At 46.4% G+C, this 22,264-nt stretch overlaps 2 protein-coding genes across 2 annotated transcripts in view; both read right to left on the bottom strand.

Moving 5' to 3' along the window:
• Positions 1 to 2,404: 2,404 nt before the first annotated feature.
• On the bottom strand, positions 2,405 to 4,198 carry LOC138565161 (zinc finger protein ZFP2-like). The gene has a single exon (XM_069642960.1). The coding sequence runs from the start codon at positions 4,195 to 4,197 to the stop codon at positions 3,208 to 3,210; it is 990 nt and encodes a 329-aa protein (XP_069499061.1). The 5' UTR covers position 4,198; the 3' UTR covers positions 2,405 to 3,207.
• A 385-nt stretch (positions 4,199 to 4,583) lies between these two features.
• Positions 4,584 to 22,264, bottom strand: part of LOC138565135 (uncharacterized) — a 130,067-nt gene continuing 112,386 nt past the window's right edge. Inside the window, exon 5 of the mRNA XM_069642959.1 lies at positions 4,584 to 4,713. Within this exon, the coding sequence (XP_069499060.1) occupies positions 4,681 to 4,713 (33 nt within the window). The 3' untranslated portion in view covers positions 4,584 to 4,680. The remainder of the gene's footprint in view (positions 4,714 to 22,264) is intronic.

The following is a 22,264-nucleotide window of genomic DNA, read 5'->3' as shown; positions in this document are numbered from 1 at the left end:
CTCATTGCTTTTGAGAAGGTTGTTTATCCAGCCGCAGCTTCTGAAACGTGTAGTGTGCAGAGAGGAAGTGGTCTGAATCATTCAGACTCAATCCCAGTAATTAGGAACATCACTTCTATTAATGATAAATTAATGATAACGAGAGCAGTGACAATTGCAAGCAGAATGCAATGCAGCTCTGAGAACTCATCACTGAAAACAAAACAAGCTCTTAAAAGCAACATTCAACAAATATCTCCCAAACCGGCTGCACTGGTTATGTATGATGGAGGCCATGGCTGGCCACAGGGCTCTTCTCTAAACGTATCTTCATGAGCGAGCAAAGCCTGCTGTAGCCAAACCTAAAAAGGTGCACCATCTTGGAATTGTATTTTTTCAAAGATTATGAGGTGGCATTTGAACACAAAATCAATGTATTTTAAGAAAATGGCAAACTTATATTTGGAGACAAGACTGGTTAATTTACTGAAAAGGAACATTTTAAACAACATTTCTGAACTTTCAGAAAGCAACAGGATGATGGACAACATTAATTATTTATTAGAAACAGTATTTGGGGAAAGACTTTTAGGGAAACAGTGAGTGGATTTTCAGAATATTTCAAGCAGCTACTGGAGTGGTAGCTCCTGCTGAATAGGGAGGAGTGCCGCTGCTATTATGGCATTGCGTCCTTGATGTAAAGGACAATTTCCTGCTGATTAGGGGCGAGTGCCGCTGCTATTATGGCATTGCGTCCTTGATGTATGTAAAGGACACTTTCCTGCTGATTAGGGGCGACCGCTGTTGCTATTATGGCATTGCGTCCTTGATGTAAAGTACACTTTCCTGCTGAATAGGGAGGAGTGCCGCTGCTATTATGGCATTGCGTCCTTGATGTAAAGGACACTTTCCTGCTGATTAGGGGCGACCGCTGTTGCTATTATGGCATTGCGTCCTTGATGTAAAGGACACTTTCCTGCTGATTAGGGGCGACCGCTGTTGCTATTATGGCATTGCGTCCTTGATGTAAAGGACACTTTCCTGCTGAATAGGGAGGAGTGCCGCTACTATTATGGCATTGCGTCCTTGATGTAAAGGACACTTTCCTGCTGATTAGGGGCGAGTGCTGCTGCTATTATGGCATTGCGTCCTTGATGTAAAGGACACTTTCCTGCTGATTAGGGGCGAGTGCCACTGCTATTGTGGCATTGCGTCCTTTATGTAAAGGACACTTTGCTGCTGATTAGGGGCGAGTGTTGCTGCTATTGTGTCCTTGATGTAAATGACACTTTCCCGCTGATTAGGAGCGAGCGCTGTTGCTATTATGGCATTGCGTCCTTGATGTAAAGGACACTTTCCTGCTGATTAGGGGCGAGTGCTGCTGCTATTGTGGCATTGCGTCCTTGATGTAAAGGACACTTTCCTGCTGATTAGAGGCGAGTGCCGCTGCTATTATGGCATTGCGTCCTTGACGTAAAGGACACTTTCCTGCTGATTAGGAGTGAGTGCTGCTGGTATTATGGCATTGCGTCCTTGATGTAAAGGACACTTTCCTGCCGATTAGAGGCGAGTGCTGCTGCTATTATGGCATTGCGTCCTTGATGTAAAGGACACTTTCCTGCCGATTAGAGGCGAGTGCTGCTGCTATTATGGCATTGGGTCCTTGATGTAAAGGACACTTTCCTGCTGATTAGGAGTGAGTGCCGCTGCTATTATGGCATTGCGTCCTTGACGTAAAGGACACTTTGCTGCTGGTTAGGGGCGACCTTTACACTTTCTTGCTGTGTTGATGGTTGTATACTTGGGCTCACGGGAGGGCATTTCATGGCATACATCGATGTAATCTTATGATCTTATCATATAACTCTGATGCCTGAGCTTGCAAGATGGGTGTAACCAAAGGGACAGATCTGCTGTCTGAACCTGTAAGGCCTCTGTGACCTAAGCAATATGGTTACTTTCTGAACCTGTAAGGTCTGTCCACAGAGAGAGAGCTCTGCCGTCCAAGACCTAAGTTTGTGATGAATGTGTACATTTATTATTTTGCTCCCCTTTACCCCGGAGTAGATTCTCACTGATAATGAAGGATCTGCTTGGAAGGGTCAGGGTGGGAAAATGAAAGGATATCCGAGGTACACACCAAGAGAAATGCTATAGGCATTTTATAAACCTCAAAGTCACAATTACTCACACCATGTACATATATGAAAGACACCAAAGCTGGAGAACTGTAGCTACAGATAATTAACTACATAGGCTATTTGAATTGACCTTAGGATGTATGGCTTTTTCATCTATTTCTCTGGGGCACTGTGATCTAAAATGGACCATTTGGTCCCAGTGAAATCACACATTTCTATGCGAATGGACCGCCACACCCACATGCCAAACGCTGTGTGGAGAGAAAGAATCTGTGCTCAGTCAATCAAGTATTGGAATATTTTATGAGTGGTCCTTGAAACAATCTGCACAAGTGATGTGAGCTGTGAAAATAAAACCCATTACAGTCCCCATTAGACCATTTATACTTGAAGGGGTAAAATGGGGGATTAACACAGGTTTTGTTACCTTGCTTAGTTTAGTTCAGTGTGGATACATAGGCCACACACGTAGGAAAGTTCAGTAGTCTCTTTTGTACATCTTCAAGTCATTCCTGAAACTTTGAGATTTCTCTTAAAAATGTGGCCCGCCCATTCATGACATATATATTGGAACATTTTTATAAGTGAAGTTTTGGTTATTCTCTGCACCTGCTGCTTCATTTCCTCTATTTTACTTTATTCTCCTGGTTTGTCAGATGTGTTTATTCCTGAGCCAGGCTCTGTTAGGATAACGTCCTGCTGGGGAATCAGCCAAGCATTAGTTCCTTGTGTTCTCCTGGTGTTCCGTGAAGGGTTTCCACTCCTGGAGATTTCGCTGTGGGTCTATAACTAGGGTTTACACAAGATTAACCCCACAGGAGAGATGATAGAATATGCATGGGGTGCCCCACATACGTTCAGTTTTACCTATATGCGTTGTGGCTGCTGTGCAGTTTGTGGCCATCATCGGTGAAACTTCTCTGCTGTAATTTCAAGCACAGATGTTACATTAGTTACTGCTCTCTTTGCAGCACTGCGCAGGTATTGCCAATTAATTGATGCTGTGTTTAGTTGTAACTCCCCTCAATGTCACTCACCAGTGTGCAATCTCTGATGTCTCCTCAGTTAAGATGTCTGCGTAAATCACTTACCAGAATCTGCACTTGCAGGACTCCTCTCCTGAATGTATCCTCTGATGTAGCCTTAGGTCCGACATCCTTGTAAAGCTTTTGCCGCAATCCGTGCACCCATAGGCCTTCTCTCCAGAATGTATACTCAGATGTCTCCTAAGGTCAGACATCACAGTAAATTGTTTACCACATTCCGTACACTCATGGGGCTTCTCACTAGAATGTATACTCAGATGTCTCCTAAGGTCAGACATCACAGTAAATTGTTTACCACATTCCGTACACTCATGGGGCTTCTCATTAGAATGTATACTCTGATGTTTTCTCCGATTTGACATCTGATTGAAATGCTTGCCACATTCGGTGCATGTGCAGGGCTTTTCTCCAGAATGTATCCTTTGATGAACCCTCAGGGAAGACATCCGAGTAAAGTGCTTACCACATTCCATGCACTCATAGGGCTTTTCTCTAGAATGTATCCTCTGATGGTTCCTCAAGTCTGACATCCGAGTAAAGTGTTTACCACATTCCGTGCATTCATGGGGCTTCACTCCAGAATGTGTCTTCTGATGGATCTTCAGATTTGACATCTGATTAAAATTCTTGCCACATTCCGTGCATGTGTAGGGCATCTCTCCAGAATATATCCTTTGATGAATCCTTAGGGAAGACGCCCGAGTAAAGTGTTTACCACATTCCTTGCACTTATGGGGCTTCTCTCCAGAATGTATCCTCCGACGTCTCATCAGGTCTGATGGCTTAGTAAAGTGTATTCCAGATTCTGTGCACTCCTGGGGCTTCTCCCCAGAGTGGATCATCTGATTCTGCAGGTTTCTCATTTCAAAGAAGCGCTTCTCGCCCTGCGTATACTGGTTTGGTCTCTCACCGGTGTGATTTCTTTGATGTATGTGTAGTTGTGACATCCAAGTAAAGTGTTTACCACATTCCGTGCACTCATGCGGCTTCTCGCTAGAATGTGTCATCTGATGGTTCCTCAGGTCTGACATCCTAGTAAAATGTTTACCACAGTCCGCGCATTTGGGCGGCTCCTTAGCAGTGTGGCTCTTCTGATGCTTCCACAGATGTAACCCGAGTGAAGCTTTTGTCACACTCTGTGCATTTGTAGTGTTTCCTGCCCATGTGGGATCTCTTGTGAATGACTAGACTGGATCTCTTAGTGAAGAATTTGCCACAGAGGCGGCAGCCAATCACTTTCCTCTTCATTTGGATTTTCAGGTGCCTCACGAGTCGGGAGTGCCAGAAAAGGGTCTTTTTGCAGTAAGTGCTTTTATGTGGTATGGAGTGACAACTCTGGTGCATTAGGAAGCTGGCACGGTCCACAAAGCGTTCCCCGCATTCTGCACACGTGGTGGACATTTGGGCTTTTTGCGAGTATGCCGATTTCTTTACCAGTTTATTAGACAGGGCATGTCCATCTTCTAGAGAATTTCTCTTCTTTCTGCGGCTGGTCCAAGGTTGAAGCTTTATTTTCAGGTTGTCAGTTTTTGTAATGGCCTCATTTTCTGTTGGAAAAAAAAACAAGTTCTAGTTATAATTTTCAGTTTTCAGTCATCACAAATCCTAAAGGCTGAAGTATTGTCTTTTTCTCACTAACACACGGAGATCCTGAGTGAATGAATGAATGAATCCAGCTTAGAACCGATGCTGCTTGGAAGTGCATAATACACAATGGGTAAAGAAGAGCTGTCCAGTGACTCCTGCCCCATTAAACCCAAGAGCCATCACCACAGCACTGGATGGACCCGGTTAGTGCAGCTGTGCAGAGCAAAAGATGTGAACATGAAAGAAAAGTGCATTCTGGGTATAGCTCACAATGTACATGATATTAGTGGCCTCTCACCTCACTGATCTCTTCAACCTGTCCTTAGACTCTGATTTCTTTCACATTTATTTTCAAAACAGCCACAGTCATGCCTCTCCAAAAAAAGCAAGGGGCCGCCCCAAATCTACTGGCTAATTCTTGCCCTGTGTCTCTCCTTCCACACTACACTAAAGTGCATAAAAGGGTTGTGTTGAACCGTCTTAGCAATTTTTTAGACATCCACAACCTTCGAGACCCCCTACAAGAAGGTTTCCATTTCAGTCACTCAAGGGAAACAGCTGTCAATCACGCATCCCAACTTCATCACCTCTTCAAAGCACTCCAACCTATCCTCTATCCTAATTCTTCTTGACCTGTCTGCTGCCTTTGACCACACGGATCTCATCTCTTTCTTCGTGGGATTCGTGATCACGCCCTCGCGTGGATTTAATCCTACCTTGCACCTCACCAATTTCCTGGAGTAACACCTCTCACCTGACTCCTCTGACTGTTGGTGTTCCACATGGCTCTGTCTTGGGTCCACTTCTCTTTACACTCCTCATCTCTGCTTTTGGGGCACTACTCCCCTCCTTTGGGTATCGTACCAACTCTGAGGACAACACCCAAATAATCTTCTCTTTTCCTGAACTCTCCTCTGATCTGTCTTTCAAAATGTCCAACTGTCTCTCCTCTGCCTTTAAATGTTGGATGGCTTCGCACTCTCTGATGTTAAACTCTACCAAAACAGAGGTGCTCTTCTACCCTGTAAAATATTCTCTCTCACCTCTTCCTCTGCCTATCCATTTCCGACCGGACACTCTGCCCTACTCTTCTTCAGCTAGAAACCTCAGCATCATCTATGACCCTTCTCACACCTTCTCTACATTTATGTCCAAAACAGGAACAGCATCTCCCACAACCTCCTAAATATTAGGAGAATCAGGCAACTCCTTCCTCCCAACACTGCCAAGCATCTCTTAACCACTCTAGTCTTTTCTAAACTGGGCTACTGTGCCAGCATCCTCTTTGGTCTCCCCAACTATGCTTTCTGTCCTCTCTGCAAGATCATTAACTTTGCTACCAGAAGTTAATGATCTTGCTACTGAAATCCCTCACTACACACCTACTTCCTTGTACCATCACCAGGCTGAATGGCTGATGACGCAAAACAGGCCAGATTTAAATTTCTTCACCTGGCTCATAGATCTATCCACGGTAAGGCACCACTGTATCTATCACCCCTATCCAATTGTACAAAACCTCTCGTATGCTGCTCTGCCTCCTTGACTACCCTTCCGGCTCCTCACCCCCCCCTGTGCTTCCTCTTGCTTCTGCTCTCTCTTCTTGCTCCAATTGCATGCAATTCTCTTCCCCGTACAGCCGAGAAACACCCCACACGATTTGTTCAAAACTAAACTGAAAGCCTACCTCCTCACCTCCGAGTTACCCTATTAACCTAACTCTCATCTGCCTGCTAACTCAGTTTTTCCTTTGCCTCAAACCTGCCTCTGTCTCTCACTTTCTCTGCCTCTGTTCTAGCACTTCACCCATCATGGTCACAGCCCGAGCACAGCTTGCTGTACTGCCTACCTGCACTTATAAATTGACAATGTTGGCAATGTTGGTTGTCCTTAATCTATGAAAGTCCACTTGTGTATTGTCCCCGGTGACTGTTCTATTTACCCCCCCTCCACAACCTGGCCCTAATGCCCCCCTAACTCACACCATTGTAAGACGCTCACCAGTTCCCGTCAAATCTGATTTCCTATTGTGAGGCAGACAACTTGGTAAAGGGTTTTCATAAAATGCCATTCTATTAACTCAAAAGGGTTTGACAGACGCCTCACTATCCCTACCCTAAAGAGTATTTCCCTGCCTATCAAAACAAACTGAAGGAAACGCTCCAACAAAAGGAATCTGCCCCTCACACGTGTACATAACAAGGGAATATATGGAAATTCAATTATAACAGAAATCACAGTTATGTTCAATATAACACTACTAATAACTATTTCTCCTTGTTACCTGGCTGAGATCCCCTTCCCCAGATTTAAAGCAGAATTTTCATTCAACAGTTAAAAATAGGAATGTTCTGTCTTGCCATACAGTTCTTATGATAAAGTTCTTCTTGCTACAAAAGTCTCTCACTTGTAATGTGACCAACAGTTCAAAATACACAACACGTCTTTATGTCTCCACTTGTAGAACACAGTTGAATACAAACTCTTTTTAAGGTAACAAAAACACTTCCAGTTCATCTGTATCAACAATAAGGTTTGGTCAGGATGATTCCACAACAGTTCACAAAGTATTTGAGTGGTTTTTGCCACTTCTTCTTCTCCACAGTCTTTAACCACAACACAGTACTGCAATGGCATCCCCCCAGTCCACTCACCTGCTAGGACTACTACTGCAAAGTCCCTGCCCTGGTATACTCACCTGCCAGAACTAAAAAGGTTCTACTACAACTACTTCTGTGGTCAGGTTTTACTTCAAGCAACTTAGCAACGTCTTTTGACTTTCAACAACAATACTATTAATTACTTCTTCTGGGACAACACAAGACACATTGGTGCTGTTTGTTCCGCACTTGTGATTGCCACATACAATGCAGGTTATGCTCCAATCCTCCTGATTACTTTCTATCAGGAGGGCTGCTCTCCTGCCGCTCGTTTTCCCACTTCTAGATCAACCAAGTGCTGATAATGGCTTCCTATTACACTTGTTTTTCTTTGGCTCAGACAATGGTTTTTTATTGTTTTTACAACTCTTGCCTCTTTCTCTTATTGGCAACATGGGTTATACTCTGCTTGTTTCTGAATTGCCTTCTCATAACTTGGGCAACATTGGTTCTTGTTCACTTCTCTCAATATTGCCCTCTTTTGGCTTTGGCAATTGCTTAAATGTTTTAAAGTATAGTTATACCCTTCTTGTCTGTTCCCAACATCCTTATTCTGCCACTTTAGCTTCTTTATATGAGTTCGGTATTTAAAGTTATTATTTGTCTGCCACTTTAACTTCTGTACATCAATTTGGTATTGAAAACTATCACTAATGGCCAGCGGGCAAATATGGAGTGTTCCAGGATTACACAGTATCAGTGAACTCACCAGTTGCTGCATATGCGTCCACTCGCTCCGCTGTTACTGTGACTTCTAAATCCTCTGCTTCTTTCTAAATGGCAGGCCACTCCTTTGCACTCCCCGCAGCCCGCGCCAGTCGGGAGAGGACCATTCCCCACTCCAGGGACCCGCCCTGCTACCAGAGTCCTACTTATAATGGGGAAAGCTTTACAAAACAGCTCTTCCCGCTGCGCAGCCTCTGCATACAAGGTCTTCAAAGGTAGAGACCCTCTCAGAACTGGCATCTGCTCTGCAATTAGCGGTGGCTTCGGCATCTCAGCTTTCCTTCAACTTCTGCTACCACTGCAACGTGGAGTTACAACAATCACTCCACCTCCTGCTTCTCCTTATGGCCTGCACCTGAGGGACCCTTTATACTGCCCATTCCCTCTGAGGTGTAGGTCCTTAGCATCACTGGGCTGCACCTTGCAGTGCATGCTTTTGTATCCCTCTTGCTCGTCCCCGTACTTTGGGCACTATGGGACTTGAAGTCACCTATGTTCAAGTTATCTCTTTTACTCGGAATATTGGTTCCAAATGTACCTACTCCACTTCTATTCATAATTATATCTTCCAAATGAGTTTCAGGGGAATGCAAGGAGTGGTTCTGACTTTCCCCTGTTGACTACAAGAGTTTTATCACCATAAATATGGGCAACTCGTGAACAGGTTCTTCCTCCTGATAAATGATTGATTATACCAGTTTTCAGAACCATTAGGGTAAGTAGCTTTGGGAAAGGAAACCTCACTACGGCCCGAACCATAACATATTCTGGCATCACTGCCATCTGATCCTCTAAGGAAGACAAATACGGCGTCTCTCCTAAAAGAGTCCTCCTGTTCCCGTGGGGCCTTTCTCCTCCCATGGGATCCTCTGGGCTAATAACCCGCTCCACGGGTTAGGATCAGGTATCGGCTGCCTTGCCCAGGCCACCTGGGAGGAGATTTTAGGTAGAGTTTTTGTGAGGACTCTGCCGGATTCATCACATTATTTATTTATGTTCTTCTGTGATCAAAGGAGCATTCCTGTATTTAAATAAATAAAATGCTAGGCACACCAGAGTTTAAGTGATACGCAACCAGTCGGTAGCCCCAGAAGTCAGCGAAGCGACTGATGTCTCTGGTCTTTGAAGCCCCGTTGACTCTGCAAGTGTTCAGGTTAATGATGGCTCTCACATTTGTTTTGATCCTGTGACATAATAAGGGCATTAGCCCTGTGTGGACATCCTTCAACAAAGCTCTGTGTAGCGTGAATGCACAATATGATTTCCTGCAATGCCGCAATAGAGGGGTTGAATCAGTTTCCTGCTGTTAATTTGACGTGTTACTCCAGGTTGAGCGGATAGCAGTGACTTATGGGACGAAGTTAAAATCCTAACCACATCCCAGCCAATTAAAGGGACTCTGCTGAACAACAAAGCCAAGTCAGAAGAACTTTGTGCCAAAGATGAATGCCATCTGCAGGCGTCAAGGGTGGGACCCTCAGTATCCACTGCCTAGTCCATGCCCCCTCTAAAAGTCAGGCCAATACCCCATAGCAAAATAAGTAAGACCAGGGTTCAAGCCTTTATGTCACTACTGTCCATGGGCGTGTGGGGCCACTATACCACTACAGTAGCCAGACAAATCTGTAGCACTGAGTGCCAAGGCACACCTCAGGACCCCCTGTATGCCAGAAGAGACCCTTGCAGGCATTCACATGTGCCCAACAAAACCCGAGGATACTGCCAAACAAAACCACTACTTGCCAGCCCATAGCACGTGGCACCGTATGCCAGTTGGGACTCTGTTGGAGATTGGCGCAACATACTGGCACTCACTACAGGATTCCACGGGCCAGGTGGTCCCTTGTGGAGACCTGTTGGCACACGGACGCATCCAGAGCACTGGAAACTCCAGAGCACAGAGACCAGCTGGAGCAGAGATGCCATGATGAACCACAGCAAAGACCCCGGTTGAGGGCGGAAATTCCAGCCAATCCTAAAATGGCAGTCAGGGGGCCTCATTATAACCTTGGCGGAAAGGGTTAACGGGTGCCGCTAATGGATGCGGACCCGTAAACCCATTCCACCTCATTACGAGGTTCCCTCACAGGACCCAGTAGGGGACCAGGGAGCTAACAACGGGCCGGTCATAATCGGCCCGTTGTTAGCTCCCTGCACCCATTCCCATTGAGCCCTATGGGGGCTCATATGGGAATGGGGAAGGTCTGGGCCCGAGATCCCTGAGGGAGGAATTACCGGGCCCTCCAAACTCGGAATGGCCCCGTAATTCCCCATTCAGGGAACCCGGACCCGGTTTTGGTTGTAGCCATGTCCTTATTAAGGGCATGGCTACTGCCAAAGTCGTAATGAGGCCCAGGGTCTGTAAACCCTTGCAGGGCTCCTGAAAAAAACGGAACTTAGTTCAGAATAGGCTCATGCCTATCCAAAATCATGACGCACCCAGAAAGGAGACCTACCAATACGAGACCATGGTACATAAACTGCATAAGAGGCGTATAAAAGGCCTAGCAAATTTAGTTAGAAATGACCAGAGGGGATGGGACGAGGAAGACAGGAAGGACACGGAACAAACCTGTCAACTATCCCTCCTAGCCTACCTGGGAGATCTGCAATAAGACCAGAGAGCCGAGAGGTTAGGAATCCTAAAAGCCCTAATACTTGAAGGCTTTCATTGCATTATTCATCCCAGTCCCAAAGCGAGGGTAAGAAACAGAGTTACGCAAGATCAGGATTCTGTACAGAGGAGACAGCCCGAGTCACATGATATATCCACATTAATTTGTATAAATTATGTATCATTTGTCAACTTTCATTGCAATTAATTTCTTTGTGGCCATCAACGCTTCAAGGCAATGCCCCATTTCAAGATGGACAGACTCTTAAACTACAAAATCAAATGTGCTTATTATGGTGATATGTTGTGGAGCAGATCAAGAGGTCGCTGATATATACCACTACGAGTTCTATGATGAAATGCTGGAGCACACGCGGGACAAAACATTGGCAAGCTGGCATGGCATTGTATACCACAAATGGCATACGTTTACGAGAAGTGGCAAAGTTTGATATGAGAGTGGGTGTTTTACTTATCCCTTTAGTGCCTACAAATCAGGTAATCGCTGTCCTCAAGATCCAGTTTTGTGAAAATGCAAGCATTCATCAAGTAGTCTCATGCGTATAAGGGGCAACGGGTTGTGGTGTTACCTGGCATATTCGATAGTTCACCTCAATCTCACCCAGCCTCACCCAGCCTCACCCAGCCTGCTGCAGTTAATGCTGGCTCTCGAAGCTTCCTGTTTTCCTTTGCATTCAAAATGAGAGTTCATCCGAGAGGGACAAAGGGTTCCTCAAAGCCTTTCTCTCACATTCTCTAGGGAGTCTGGCAGAAAAGCAGCTCCTCCACCAAGAGTGATTATTCCTTGTCAAGGCATTTGGGTTTAGCTGAAAAAGGGATGTTTGGACAGTGAACAGTGCAGCGAGGAAGTATGGACTCTGCCTCAACCAGAAAAACATGTTGCTGTACTTTGGATGTCTAACAGCATGCCACATATGGCGGTAAAGACACGATGCATTGCTTCCAATCAAGGCAATGATTATGAAGGTTTAACCACGGGATCCTGGAGCACAGTGGCTGAGGAAGGTGTAATGGCAAGTGCCTGAAGGACAGGAGGCTCGGTAGTACTGCCACACCTGGACTGTATGTTTATCTGAGGGCTGGGACAGGTGTGGGCGGTCCTTTGAGTACAATTCCTGGTTTTCTGGTCATTGGCAATTACTTTCTTCTTGGGTGCACGTTGGGGAATTGGAGTAGAACAGTGGCAAAAGGCAGATGGGGACATATTTCGGGCATCATGGAGCTGGATGACATTCTTGCAAACCATGATTGAATTTGTAGGATCATGTTTAGAAGAGTGGTTATAGTTGTGGGGGCTGGGAGGGCCAGACACATGGCATCCTTTCTCTCATCCTACGGCCCATTTTGGACTACTCCACCAACCAACTGGTTTCAGATATCAGTCGTTTGAAAGGGGCGATGTACTCAACGAGTTCCCTGTGCCCCCGGCATTTAGCGTGAGTAGCATCTTTCATACATCACTTATCAGTTTCCTAGAAAACAGGAGTATTCATGAACCAGCGGGTCCTGAGCGCCGATGTAAGGCATAGTCCATGCAGGGCATCCAAGCCAAGGTTGGCAATGAGGAAAATTACCATGGCCTGACTCGTAGGAGCAGCTGAGGATTGGCAAGGAAGTAACACTGAATCTAGAAAGCGGCAAACTTCTATAGGGCCCCATATTACTGTCCTAGCAAATGGAGAGTATATCCTACACCCTGCACAGGAGGAGACATTGGGGCCTCCCTTGCAGGGAACTGGAGGGGGAGGGTTAACCAGTCCTGTCTGCATCAAATCCGCTATAACATGACTGCTGACTCATAGCGGCTGCCCGGAAGATCGGTTTTCCTTTCAGAAAGTGCTTTAGCCATCTGTGCCCAGGAGCCACAAGCCACCAGGATGACATGGTTGACAGTGTCAAAGGCAGAAGAGAGACCAAGTAAGATGAGGAGTCATGGGGTGTTAGAGTCAAGGTTGGAGAGCAGGTCTTGATGGATGTTCAGGAGAGCAGTTTCCGTGCTTCTGGCAGCTCTAAAGCCAGGCTGATGGTCATGGAGACAACCATGTGAAGATTAAGCTGGTAGATGGCCAGCTTTTCCAGGAGTTTGCCCAGGAAAGGAGTGATGGAGATTGGGCGATAGTTAGCTGGGCAGGACGGGTCGGCAGAGGGTTTAAGAAGAGGATGCACAAGGGAGTACTTCAGGGGGGAAGGGAAGACCCCAGTGGCAAAGGAGTGGTTGCAGAAGTCAGCCAGCGCAGGGGCCAAGGTGTCAATGTGGTCCTTTATGGTTTTATGGTGAACCTGTTTTGAAGAAACTTTCCTAGATCGGACTTGTCTAGAAACCACCTTGTCTGGGGAGAACAGGTGAAAGGTAGAGAAGGAGGGATGAGAGGTGGCCGAAGAAGGGACAGAGGAAGAGCAGGGAGAAGAGGGGGCAGAGTGAGAGGAAGAGAGAGAGGACAGGATGTCCTGAGTTTTAGAGATGAAATGAGAAGCAAGGGCCGTGCAGAGGTCCTGGGAGGGGACAGGAGAGATAGGGTGACAGACGTCAATGGAATTCGTTGCACCATAGATGTAACCATCGACAAAGTCATTCATGAAATTGGCATCGATGGAACAGAGGACTTGGCATGTATGTGAGGTCGTAAATGAAGATGTCGTCAAATGGCCAGAAGGAACTATGGATTAGTGCTTTCTGACAGATGATGGGTGTAGAGTAGAAGACAATGATTGGGCATTTAGCAGCCAAAGACAATGAAGCAGTCTTCATGGACGGAGTTGTCGCCGATGGGACCGTAGACGATGACAGTGTCGTGGACGAGGTGGCAGCTCGAGCTTGGGTTGTATGACCCTTTTTAGCATTTTTCCCACAGGAAGAGCTATTGTGGGACCTTGACCTATTGGATGAAGAGGTGTGCTCCCGAGTCCTGCTCTGCCTGATGGAAGCATGGCTATGGAAAGAGGCCCAATCAGAGGCTCGCGCACCATCGTATCGCAACGTCACTAACCTTTGGGGACCTTCTGAAGGGTCTTGGTGGAGATCGAGCAGACACCAAGAACCAATTATCAATTCCCATGACAAGTGGCCTGTGTACATTTTGAGGCTTCTGTCCTTGATTCCTGAGTGAACCTGTCAATCCCCGGGCATTTGGAAATAAATGGGCCAAATAGTGAATTTAGGAGCACAATGCCCCCGGGAAAGGCATGCAACAGTTAGATGGTGTGAAGGCTTCTCTAACAGCCTTGGTATGGAAGCATTACTTACCTGTATCTACAGTTCCCCAGAACTGCTGACAGTCTGAGTCTTATGCTTTCAGTAACGTTGCCTTGTGATTCATGTAGTCAAGCAAGAGGCTTTTTCTAGATATTATTGGGCAGCTACCATATGCTCTTGTCTGCTGGCTCTATAGATATGTTTGCATTGTGTTGAAGCCGCTTGGGGGAGCCCTCTTATTTTATCCTGCAGCATGCTAAAGTCAGCAAGCACTAAATCATTAAAGGTGTTTATCCCCAAATCCCCCAGCCCCCTGCACGCACGGCAGACAAAATTGAGATGCCACTATAACATTAAATATATTGTAGGATTTTGAAAAATATTTGCTCTGTCTTTTCTCTACCTAAAGAGGAAGAAAGGTGATGCTTGAGCGTTTCTGAAATAGAAAATAAAAATAAAATGCTAGTGTCACTAATTTTAGTGCTGCTTGGTGTATGGTGTTCTGCCAGAAGAGCTAACGCCCCCTCCCCCACTGTAAACTCCCAGCATTCCAAATGCCATGGAATTAGACTCTAGTTACAGGCTTTCATTTTTGATCACTTCTAAAAGGTGGCAATGTAAAGAAAATTATAAGTTACTCACCGTAGTGACTAACTTACTCCTTAGTCCCCTTTCATCCATACTGCATGGGCATCCCTTCCTAGGGACGGGAGACGGAACCTTTTTCACCAGAAGAAACCTTCTTCCCTTTTAAATTTAGCAGCGCACAGGGGTGCGGCCCTGGGAGCATGCAACACCTCAGTCCCCACTGACATGTCGACAATGATATATGATAGTTTATTTATATAGCGCCTATACACAATGTGTTTCAAAGTGCTTCAAGGCAAGGGAGGAACAAGGGAAATTACAATGACATTGTTACAGGCCATGAACAGTAAGGATGTGAAATTAACTATCGTACTCGGCCTGACAACATTTCAGATAGCGCAAGAGCTAAGACATAGATAAGGAAGGGAGGGGGAGAATGGGAAGGAAATGGAAACAGACAGGCGACTACCGTACTAGGCCTGATGACATTTCTGGCAGAGCGGGAGAAAAACAAAAGGTGAGGGAGAGGGGCGCAGAAAGCGAGGGGAGGAACAAAACAAGCGACAATCATACTAGGCCTGACGACATTTCAGATAGTGCTGGAGGGGGGGTGGAAGAAAACAGTAATGGGAGGGTGGAGGAAACAGACGAGGTTGCTATCATATTAGGTCCAGGGTAAATTATGATAGAGTAAGTGCATAGAAGAAAGTAAGGGGAGGAGATAGGAAAAGGGAGAAGGGAAAGGAGGAGAGAACAGAGAGTAGGCAGTCAAAAAGAGTGGAGAAGCAAGAGTGGAGAGCGAATACAATTGCAGAAGTCAGTAGTAACACATAATGTTGCAAGCCAGGATACAAGATGATGATGGAACAGCATGATTCAGGGCCACCATGAGTACAAGATGCAAAGGAAGGCCAGCATGAGAGTTGAGAAAGGGTGACACTGTGAATCAATGAAGTCCATAAAAGTCAAATCCAGCATTGGCCACAAGACGGTGATGGTGAAACCAGAATGTATCAGGACAGACTCCTGCAGAAGTATATTTTACATTGCCTGATGACTCCAGTATTATTAGGGGGGAGGATGGTGGGACGTATGGTCGAAAGGGGACTAAGGACTAAGAGTAAGTTAGTCACTATGGTATCTTATAATTACTCTTACGTCCTGTCTGCTTTCCTCCATACTGCATGGGCTATTACAACTGAATGTAGCCCCAGGGTGGAGAGGAGACCCTCCTTCAGCAAATAGGTTCCTTAGAACCACCTATCCGAAGGCTGCATCTGATGTCAAGCCTTTGTTCAAACAGTAGTGCTTACAGAAAGCTGAAGGGGTGGCCCAGGTGGCCGCCCTGCTCATGACCTGCCACGAAACCTACCACTGGAATGCAATGGCCATGGCCTTGCTCTGACAGAGTGAGCGTGCATGTTAGCTGGCAGCGGCTTGTGCTGCCCCTCGTAGGCCTCTTTGATGGCTGCAACCATCCACCGTGCAATAAAAGCTTTGGATGCCTGATAACTGGGTTTGGAGCCCCCGAAGGTGACAAAAAGAGCATTTGACTTGCGGAGACCGTTGGTCCTGTCCAGATAGAATTTCAGAGCACGCCTGACATCCAGACAGTGCAAGACTCTCTGAGCCTCATCCTTGGGGTCAGTAAAATTTTTTGGTAAAGGCTATTTCCTCGTTTAGATGGAAGGGAAGGTGGTACCTTCGGTAGGAACGCTGGGTGAGTCCGCAGGACAACCTTATCCCTGTAGAAAGTAGTATAGGGTTCTGAGGCCACCAGTGCTGGCTCTCGCTGACTCTACGAGCGGAGGTGAGGCCCACTAACAAAGCTGTTAATGGTGACCAGCCTGATGTCCGTGGAGCGCCGGCCCACCCACCAAGGAACCACCCCACAAAGGAACATCACCTGTCCTGATCCTGTCCAGAGCCGACAGAGACCAGGGCCAGGAACTCTGCCCTCATTGAAACATTCTCCTGCGACGGGTAAGAAGGCACAACCCGCATTAAACTATTTGTCTGCATTACGACGTGCGCGTCACATTGAGTTCCTCAATGACTTTAGAACATTGCTTGCAACAGTTGTATTGTATTCATTTTGTTCCACATTGAACTACGCAGCACACAGATCGTCTCAACCTAACCCCTACCCAGTACCAGCAACTAGCCCAACACACATGTTCCAGTAGCTAATACACGCCTACTATTGGAACCGTTATCTGCCATTACCATTGCTGCCTCGCACCTCGACCGGCAGCACCTCACCTACATTTAGCTTCTTCCTCATGCGCTCATGTCGGTAGAGCCAGCTCGCTCTTTATTCTCCTGAATGTGCACCCTGCACAAGCCTAACCTGTGTCCTTTAAACTCTCTGCGCTCTTTCACGTCTGAGTCCCAATTGCATTCAGCATTTTGTACTGGTTCCTTTGTACTTAACATCGCTTCGCACCGCTTTACCTCAGAGCCCAGATGCATTAGCATTTCTCCATTGAGCATCGAGGCCCCAGAGTCCAGTTTGTACGACATCAGCTCTCCTACGCACCTATGCCCATGCCTACCCCATGTCAGAACCCACGTGCATTCAGCATTGCATCGTGTAGCGCTGCCTAGAGCCCTATCTACAGTAGCATTTTCTTTATTGTGCATCGCTGCTTTAGAGCCCAGCTTGCACTTGCTTGTACAGTGTACCCATGCCTTATAGACCATTACTGCATCTAGCATTGAATCGCACAGCACTGCTCGAGAGCCCCATCCGCAGCAGCTCTTTTCTTTATTGTGCATCGCTGCTTCAGAGCCCAGCTTGCACTTGCTTGTATAGTGTACCCATGCCTTATAGAGCATGATTGCATTTAGTATTGATTTATGTAGCGTTGCTTTACAGCTCAGCTTGCATTTGCTTTCACAGTTTACCCATGTCGTATAGACCATGATTGCATTTAGCATTGATTCATGTAGCGTTGCTTTAGGCGAACCCTTTTGGTCTACTGTACCTGCTTGCACATGCCATTTTAGCCTCACCTGTGAATTCTGCATTCAGGTGAACCCTTCTGGTCTACTCTACCTGCTTGCATATGCACTCTGCATTTGCTCATGTACCCACCTTGCCAGACTAGCTGAACTTCTGCTGTGAGTCATTGATTGCATTTGCCTATGTACCCACCCTGCCAGACTAGCTGAACCACTGCCTTTGAGCCTCCGGTTGCTACTTGTACATGTATTCACCTAGCAAACTGTACGCGGACCAGTGTAGAACCCCTCCACATACCTTCCAGTGTTCCCCCACTCCATTGTACAGACGGTTAGGACACTTGGCTTACGATATGCGGCCACTGCCATCCAGCAGCCACCTAATACTTGCTACCATAGCAGGGCTTACCATTGCCACATTGCTCTGCCCCCTCACCTCCAGTACTGCTAAGATCAACCACTGTCACTCCACCCCACTCTCTCTCACTATGCCCCTCAGCAACCCATACCTTAATGACCCTGCCCTTTGGCTCCAACACTTTGCCACCAAACCTACACCTAATCAACCGTGCACGCTCCAAGTCAGGAATCTCAGACTGGGATCCAGATTGCCCCGTGCCCCTCGTGCCGCGAGCACCCAGCACACTCACAACACTCCCATTACACAGATTATACCACCTTCCCCAAGTACCTTCTCTACCAAAGAACTCAAAGGCGCCCTCATCAATGCTAGATCTATCACGGCCCACGCGTTGGACATCTCCGACCTTATCACCACTCAAAACATTGACTTCTTAGCCATTACGGAAACCTGGCTACATGCTGCCTCTGGCCCACTCCTTGCCCTCGCCATCCCCATCGGTTACTCCATCACTAGAGCGAACCGCCAAACTACATCTAAAGGAGGTGGAGTCGCATTTATACACAGAAATAACATTACACTCAGAACCATCCCCAACATTGAGCTCAGTTCCGCAGAATCCCTCTCTGTGAAACTCACCCTATCTCTAACTAACACTGCCACCATCCACCTTATCTATAGACCTCCAGGACCACTTGGCTCTTTCATAGATGAGATCACGGCCATTCTGACCGTCAATACGAAACCCAACTCTAAGGTACTGCTACTAGGCGACCTCAACCTGGGCCTTCTCGACACTAAGGATCACTTGGCCTCTGAAGTAGCTATCACATTAGCTAATCTAGGCTTCCAACAACGCATTGACGAACCCACCCATATTAAGGGCAGGACGCTTGATTAGATTACTGACCTTAACTGCAACACATCCATAAGCTCCAACCACGCTTGCACCTGTTCCGACCATCACATTATCATCTTCCACTTACCAGCGACCAACCCCCACACTGCTCCTACCATAGCTCCAGCCATTCCCACTAGGAACAAAAAAGACATCACTAAGGATAAACTCCTCCCTCTCATCCTTCCCATCCTGAACAAATGCGTGTCCCTACATAACGACCCCACAGCTCTAGTAGACATCTTCAATCAAACACTGCTCAAAGCCATTGACAATATAGCACCACTCAAACTACGGAAAGCCAAACAACAGGCCCACCTGAACTCTTGGTTCACACCGCAGCTAAGAATCCTACGCAAAGAAAAACGCAAGGCTGAATCACTTTGGAAGAGTCACCCTTGTGACCTTAACAAAGATCGCCTCATCATTACTACCCATAACTACAAGGAAGCGATTCTACAAGCCAAAAAGGAGACCTATAACCATTTGTTTGTTTGTTTGTTTATTGATTTGTATAGCGCACCTGACCCAAGGGTATATGGGCGCTTGAGCTTCGAGTTACAGGCAAAGTAGGTCACAATAGTACAGTGATGAAGCAAAGGTATACTTGACAGGACAGCAATTAGTGCATAGACAATAATATACTGACATAGTGCAAAATACATTCTTGCAGTAGGTATGCATTCAATCATGGTAGGTTAATTGTTGAGTAACCAGGTGATGACCTTAGTTCTAAAAGGCTGGAAGGTAGGTGTGGATTTGATATCAAGTGGAATGGAATTCCAGAGTTGTGAAGCCAGAACTGGGAAGCTGGAACCACCAGCTCTTTTGAGGGAGTATTTGGGCACAGTCAGTTGTAGTGTATTAGAGGATCTAGTGGTTCTAGTGTTCTGTCTCAATGTAATTTGTTGGTGAGATAGGACGGGGCAAGGCAGTTGAGTGCTTTATAGGTGAGGCAGATGGTTTTTAGATCTATTTTTTGTTGGATGGAGAGCCATTTGCATGCAATTCTGGTAGCCGAAATATGTTCTCTTCTGGGAATATTCAGGGCGGCACGGAGTGCATTATTTTGTAGAACTTGCAGTTTATTAATTACCGTTTTGTTGGCACCTACATAGAGACTATTGCAATAATCTAGTTTAGATTGTATAAGTGCTTTGGCTAAGGTGAGGCAGTTGTTAGGGGAGATCAGCGGTCTGCAGGCCCTAATTAGTTTGCCCGTGTAGGCCGTGGCTGAGGCAGTCATATTAATTTGTTTGGCTAGATTGGTATTCGTGTCGAGGTAGAAACCAAGGGTTTTTACACTCTTGGCGATAGGGATGGTGTTACCGTCAATCGTAAAGCTAGTGTAGCTGGGACTAAGTTTCCGAATGGCGTTGGGTGAGCCGACAAGGAGCAGTTCAGTCTTGTCATCATTCAGGCAGAGGCCATGTGTGGCCATCCATGCCTGAATGATGGAAAAGACTTCATTGATCCAATTGGCGTCCGAATTATAGTTGCCGGATAAGGTGGGAGTATCTGGGTGTCATCTGCGTAGTTGGTGTAGGTGACACCCAGATGGTCCAGCTTGTCGAATAGGGGCTTTGTAAAAATATTATACAAAGTCGGTGAGACACAAGATCCTTGTGGGACACCACAAGTGATAGGGATAGGGTCGGCCGCTGCTAGGGGTGAGAAAACCCGTATGGTCCTTTTGTCCAGGAAGGATTGGATCCATGAAATTGCGGAATGGGAGAAGTGTACTGCTGATGACAAGATGGTTGCACAGGATTTTGTGATCAACCAGATCAAAGGCAGCGGATAGGTCAAGAAGAAGAAGGATGCCAGCTTTACCTTTATCTTTGAGGTCGTCTATCTGGCACTTGAGATCAACAAGGGCCGTTTCTGTCCCGTGTAGTGGGCGAAAGCCGGATTGGCGAATTCCTAGTAAATGGTTTGTCTCGAGGTAATCCTGGATTTGTAGATAGGCAACTCTATCAAGAATTTTTAGTAAGAATGGGACAGTGGTGATGGGTCTGTAATTCGTGGGTATATCTGGGTCGAGGGAAGTTTTTTTTAGTAGTGGTAGGACCCAGGATTGTTTCAGATTGCTAGGGACCGAGTTATCAGAGAATGACAGGTTTATTAATTTTGTAATGAAAGGGGAGAGATCCCTGGCAGCATCTTTTATAATCTGTGCGGGACAGCTGTCCCCCTTGCAGTTCGAAGGTTTCGATGACGCTATAATTTTTTGTACTTCGGGTATGGATACCTTTTTGAAGGTAAACCCTGGGCTGGTGGCTGTAGGAGGGGGAGGGGTGGGACTGGAAGTCGGATCATGAGTGAGTTGTTGTTGTTTATTGTCAATTTTAGACTGGAGCCCTGAAATTTTGTTAACAAGGGCATTCTGGATCCCTGTGCACCAAGGTTTATCTTTAATGCAAGTATCCGTGGGAGGAATGGGGTTTTCTAATTCCTTTAGAATGTTAAAGAGCTCCTTTGAGCTGGAACTTGCCTGCGAGATGCTGGAGTTGAGCGATTCTTTCTTTGTCTTTGCGCGTATAATCTCATTTTTATAGAGAGTGGATATATTAGTGAGATTAGTTCTGTTAATTGCTGAGGGCACTGATTTCCATAGTGCTTCCAGTTTACTTTTTTGTTGCCGGAGGAGTTTAAGTTCTGGGGTGTACCATGTATTCAGGTGCGCTTTTGGTTTCCCTTTGCGCATTTTTAGTGGGGCAATAGTGTCAACTGCTTTGGCCATGGAATCATTGTAGACGTTGACCAGTTGGTTCAGGTCAGTTGTGGCTGGTAGTGCGTTCAGAATAGGGGTCACCAAGGGTATTAAGGCTTCCGCTGTGATGTTACTCTTTTTCCTAGTTAGGCAGGCTGGAATAGAGACAGGCTTGTTATGCACTAGGCTGCTAGTGTTAATGTCAAATGGGAGGAAATGATGATCAGTCCATACGAGCTGTATGGGATCCTTCATGGTAATGTTGCAGTTAAGGGCGGTTACCCAATCGAGGATTCTACCCTTCGAGTGGGTAGGTTTGGAGCAGAATTGTTGGAGGCCATGCTCCTCTAATGCTGTGGCCAGGGCAGTGGCTGGGGTGTCGTGGGGGTCATTAAACCCAAGATTGAAGTCTCCAAGTATAATCATTTGTGCTGAAAGTTTGGAACTTTCGGCAACTAGTGAGGTGATGTCTTCCTCAAATGAGTCTGGTGGGCCCGGGGGTCTGTAAATTAAATGCATCGTAATAGTGCTCTTAGGGGACGTTTGTAATTTGAATGTGAGAAGTTCACATGATTTAAGTGGGGGAGACGAGGCTAGTCTAATATTAAGCGAGGACTTGAAAATGATAGCTACACCTCCTCCTCGTGCGTTGGGTCTATCTGCTCTGAGGATGGTAAAGTTGTCTGGTATAGCTAGGGTGAGAGATGGTCCTGCAGCATCATGCAACCAGGTTTCGGTAACAGCAAGGAAGTCCAGGTTGTTAGTTAGAATGA

The sequence above is a fragment of the Ambystoma mexicanum genome, chromosome 1p, assembly GCF_040938575.1.
Source record: "Ambystoma mexicanum isolate Mex_15411 chromosome 1p, UKY_AmexF1_1, whole genome shotgun sequence".
Taxonomy (NCBI): domain Eukaryota; kingdom Metazoa; phylum Chordata; class Amphibia; order Caudata; family Ambystomatidae; genus Ambystoma; species Ambystoma mexicanum.
The sequence above is the reverse complement of the archived record's forward strand: the minus strand, read 5'-3'. Positions and strand labels throughout refer to the sequence as shown.

Excerpts from the sequence above, each read along its gene's own strand:
- LOC138565161 (XM_069642960.1), bottom strand. The coding sequence starts at position 4,197 with ATGTCAGACCTGAGGAACCATCAGATGACACATTCTAGCGAGAAGCCG.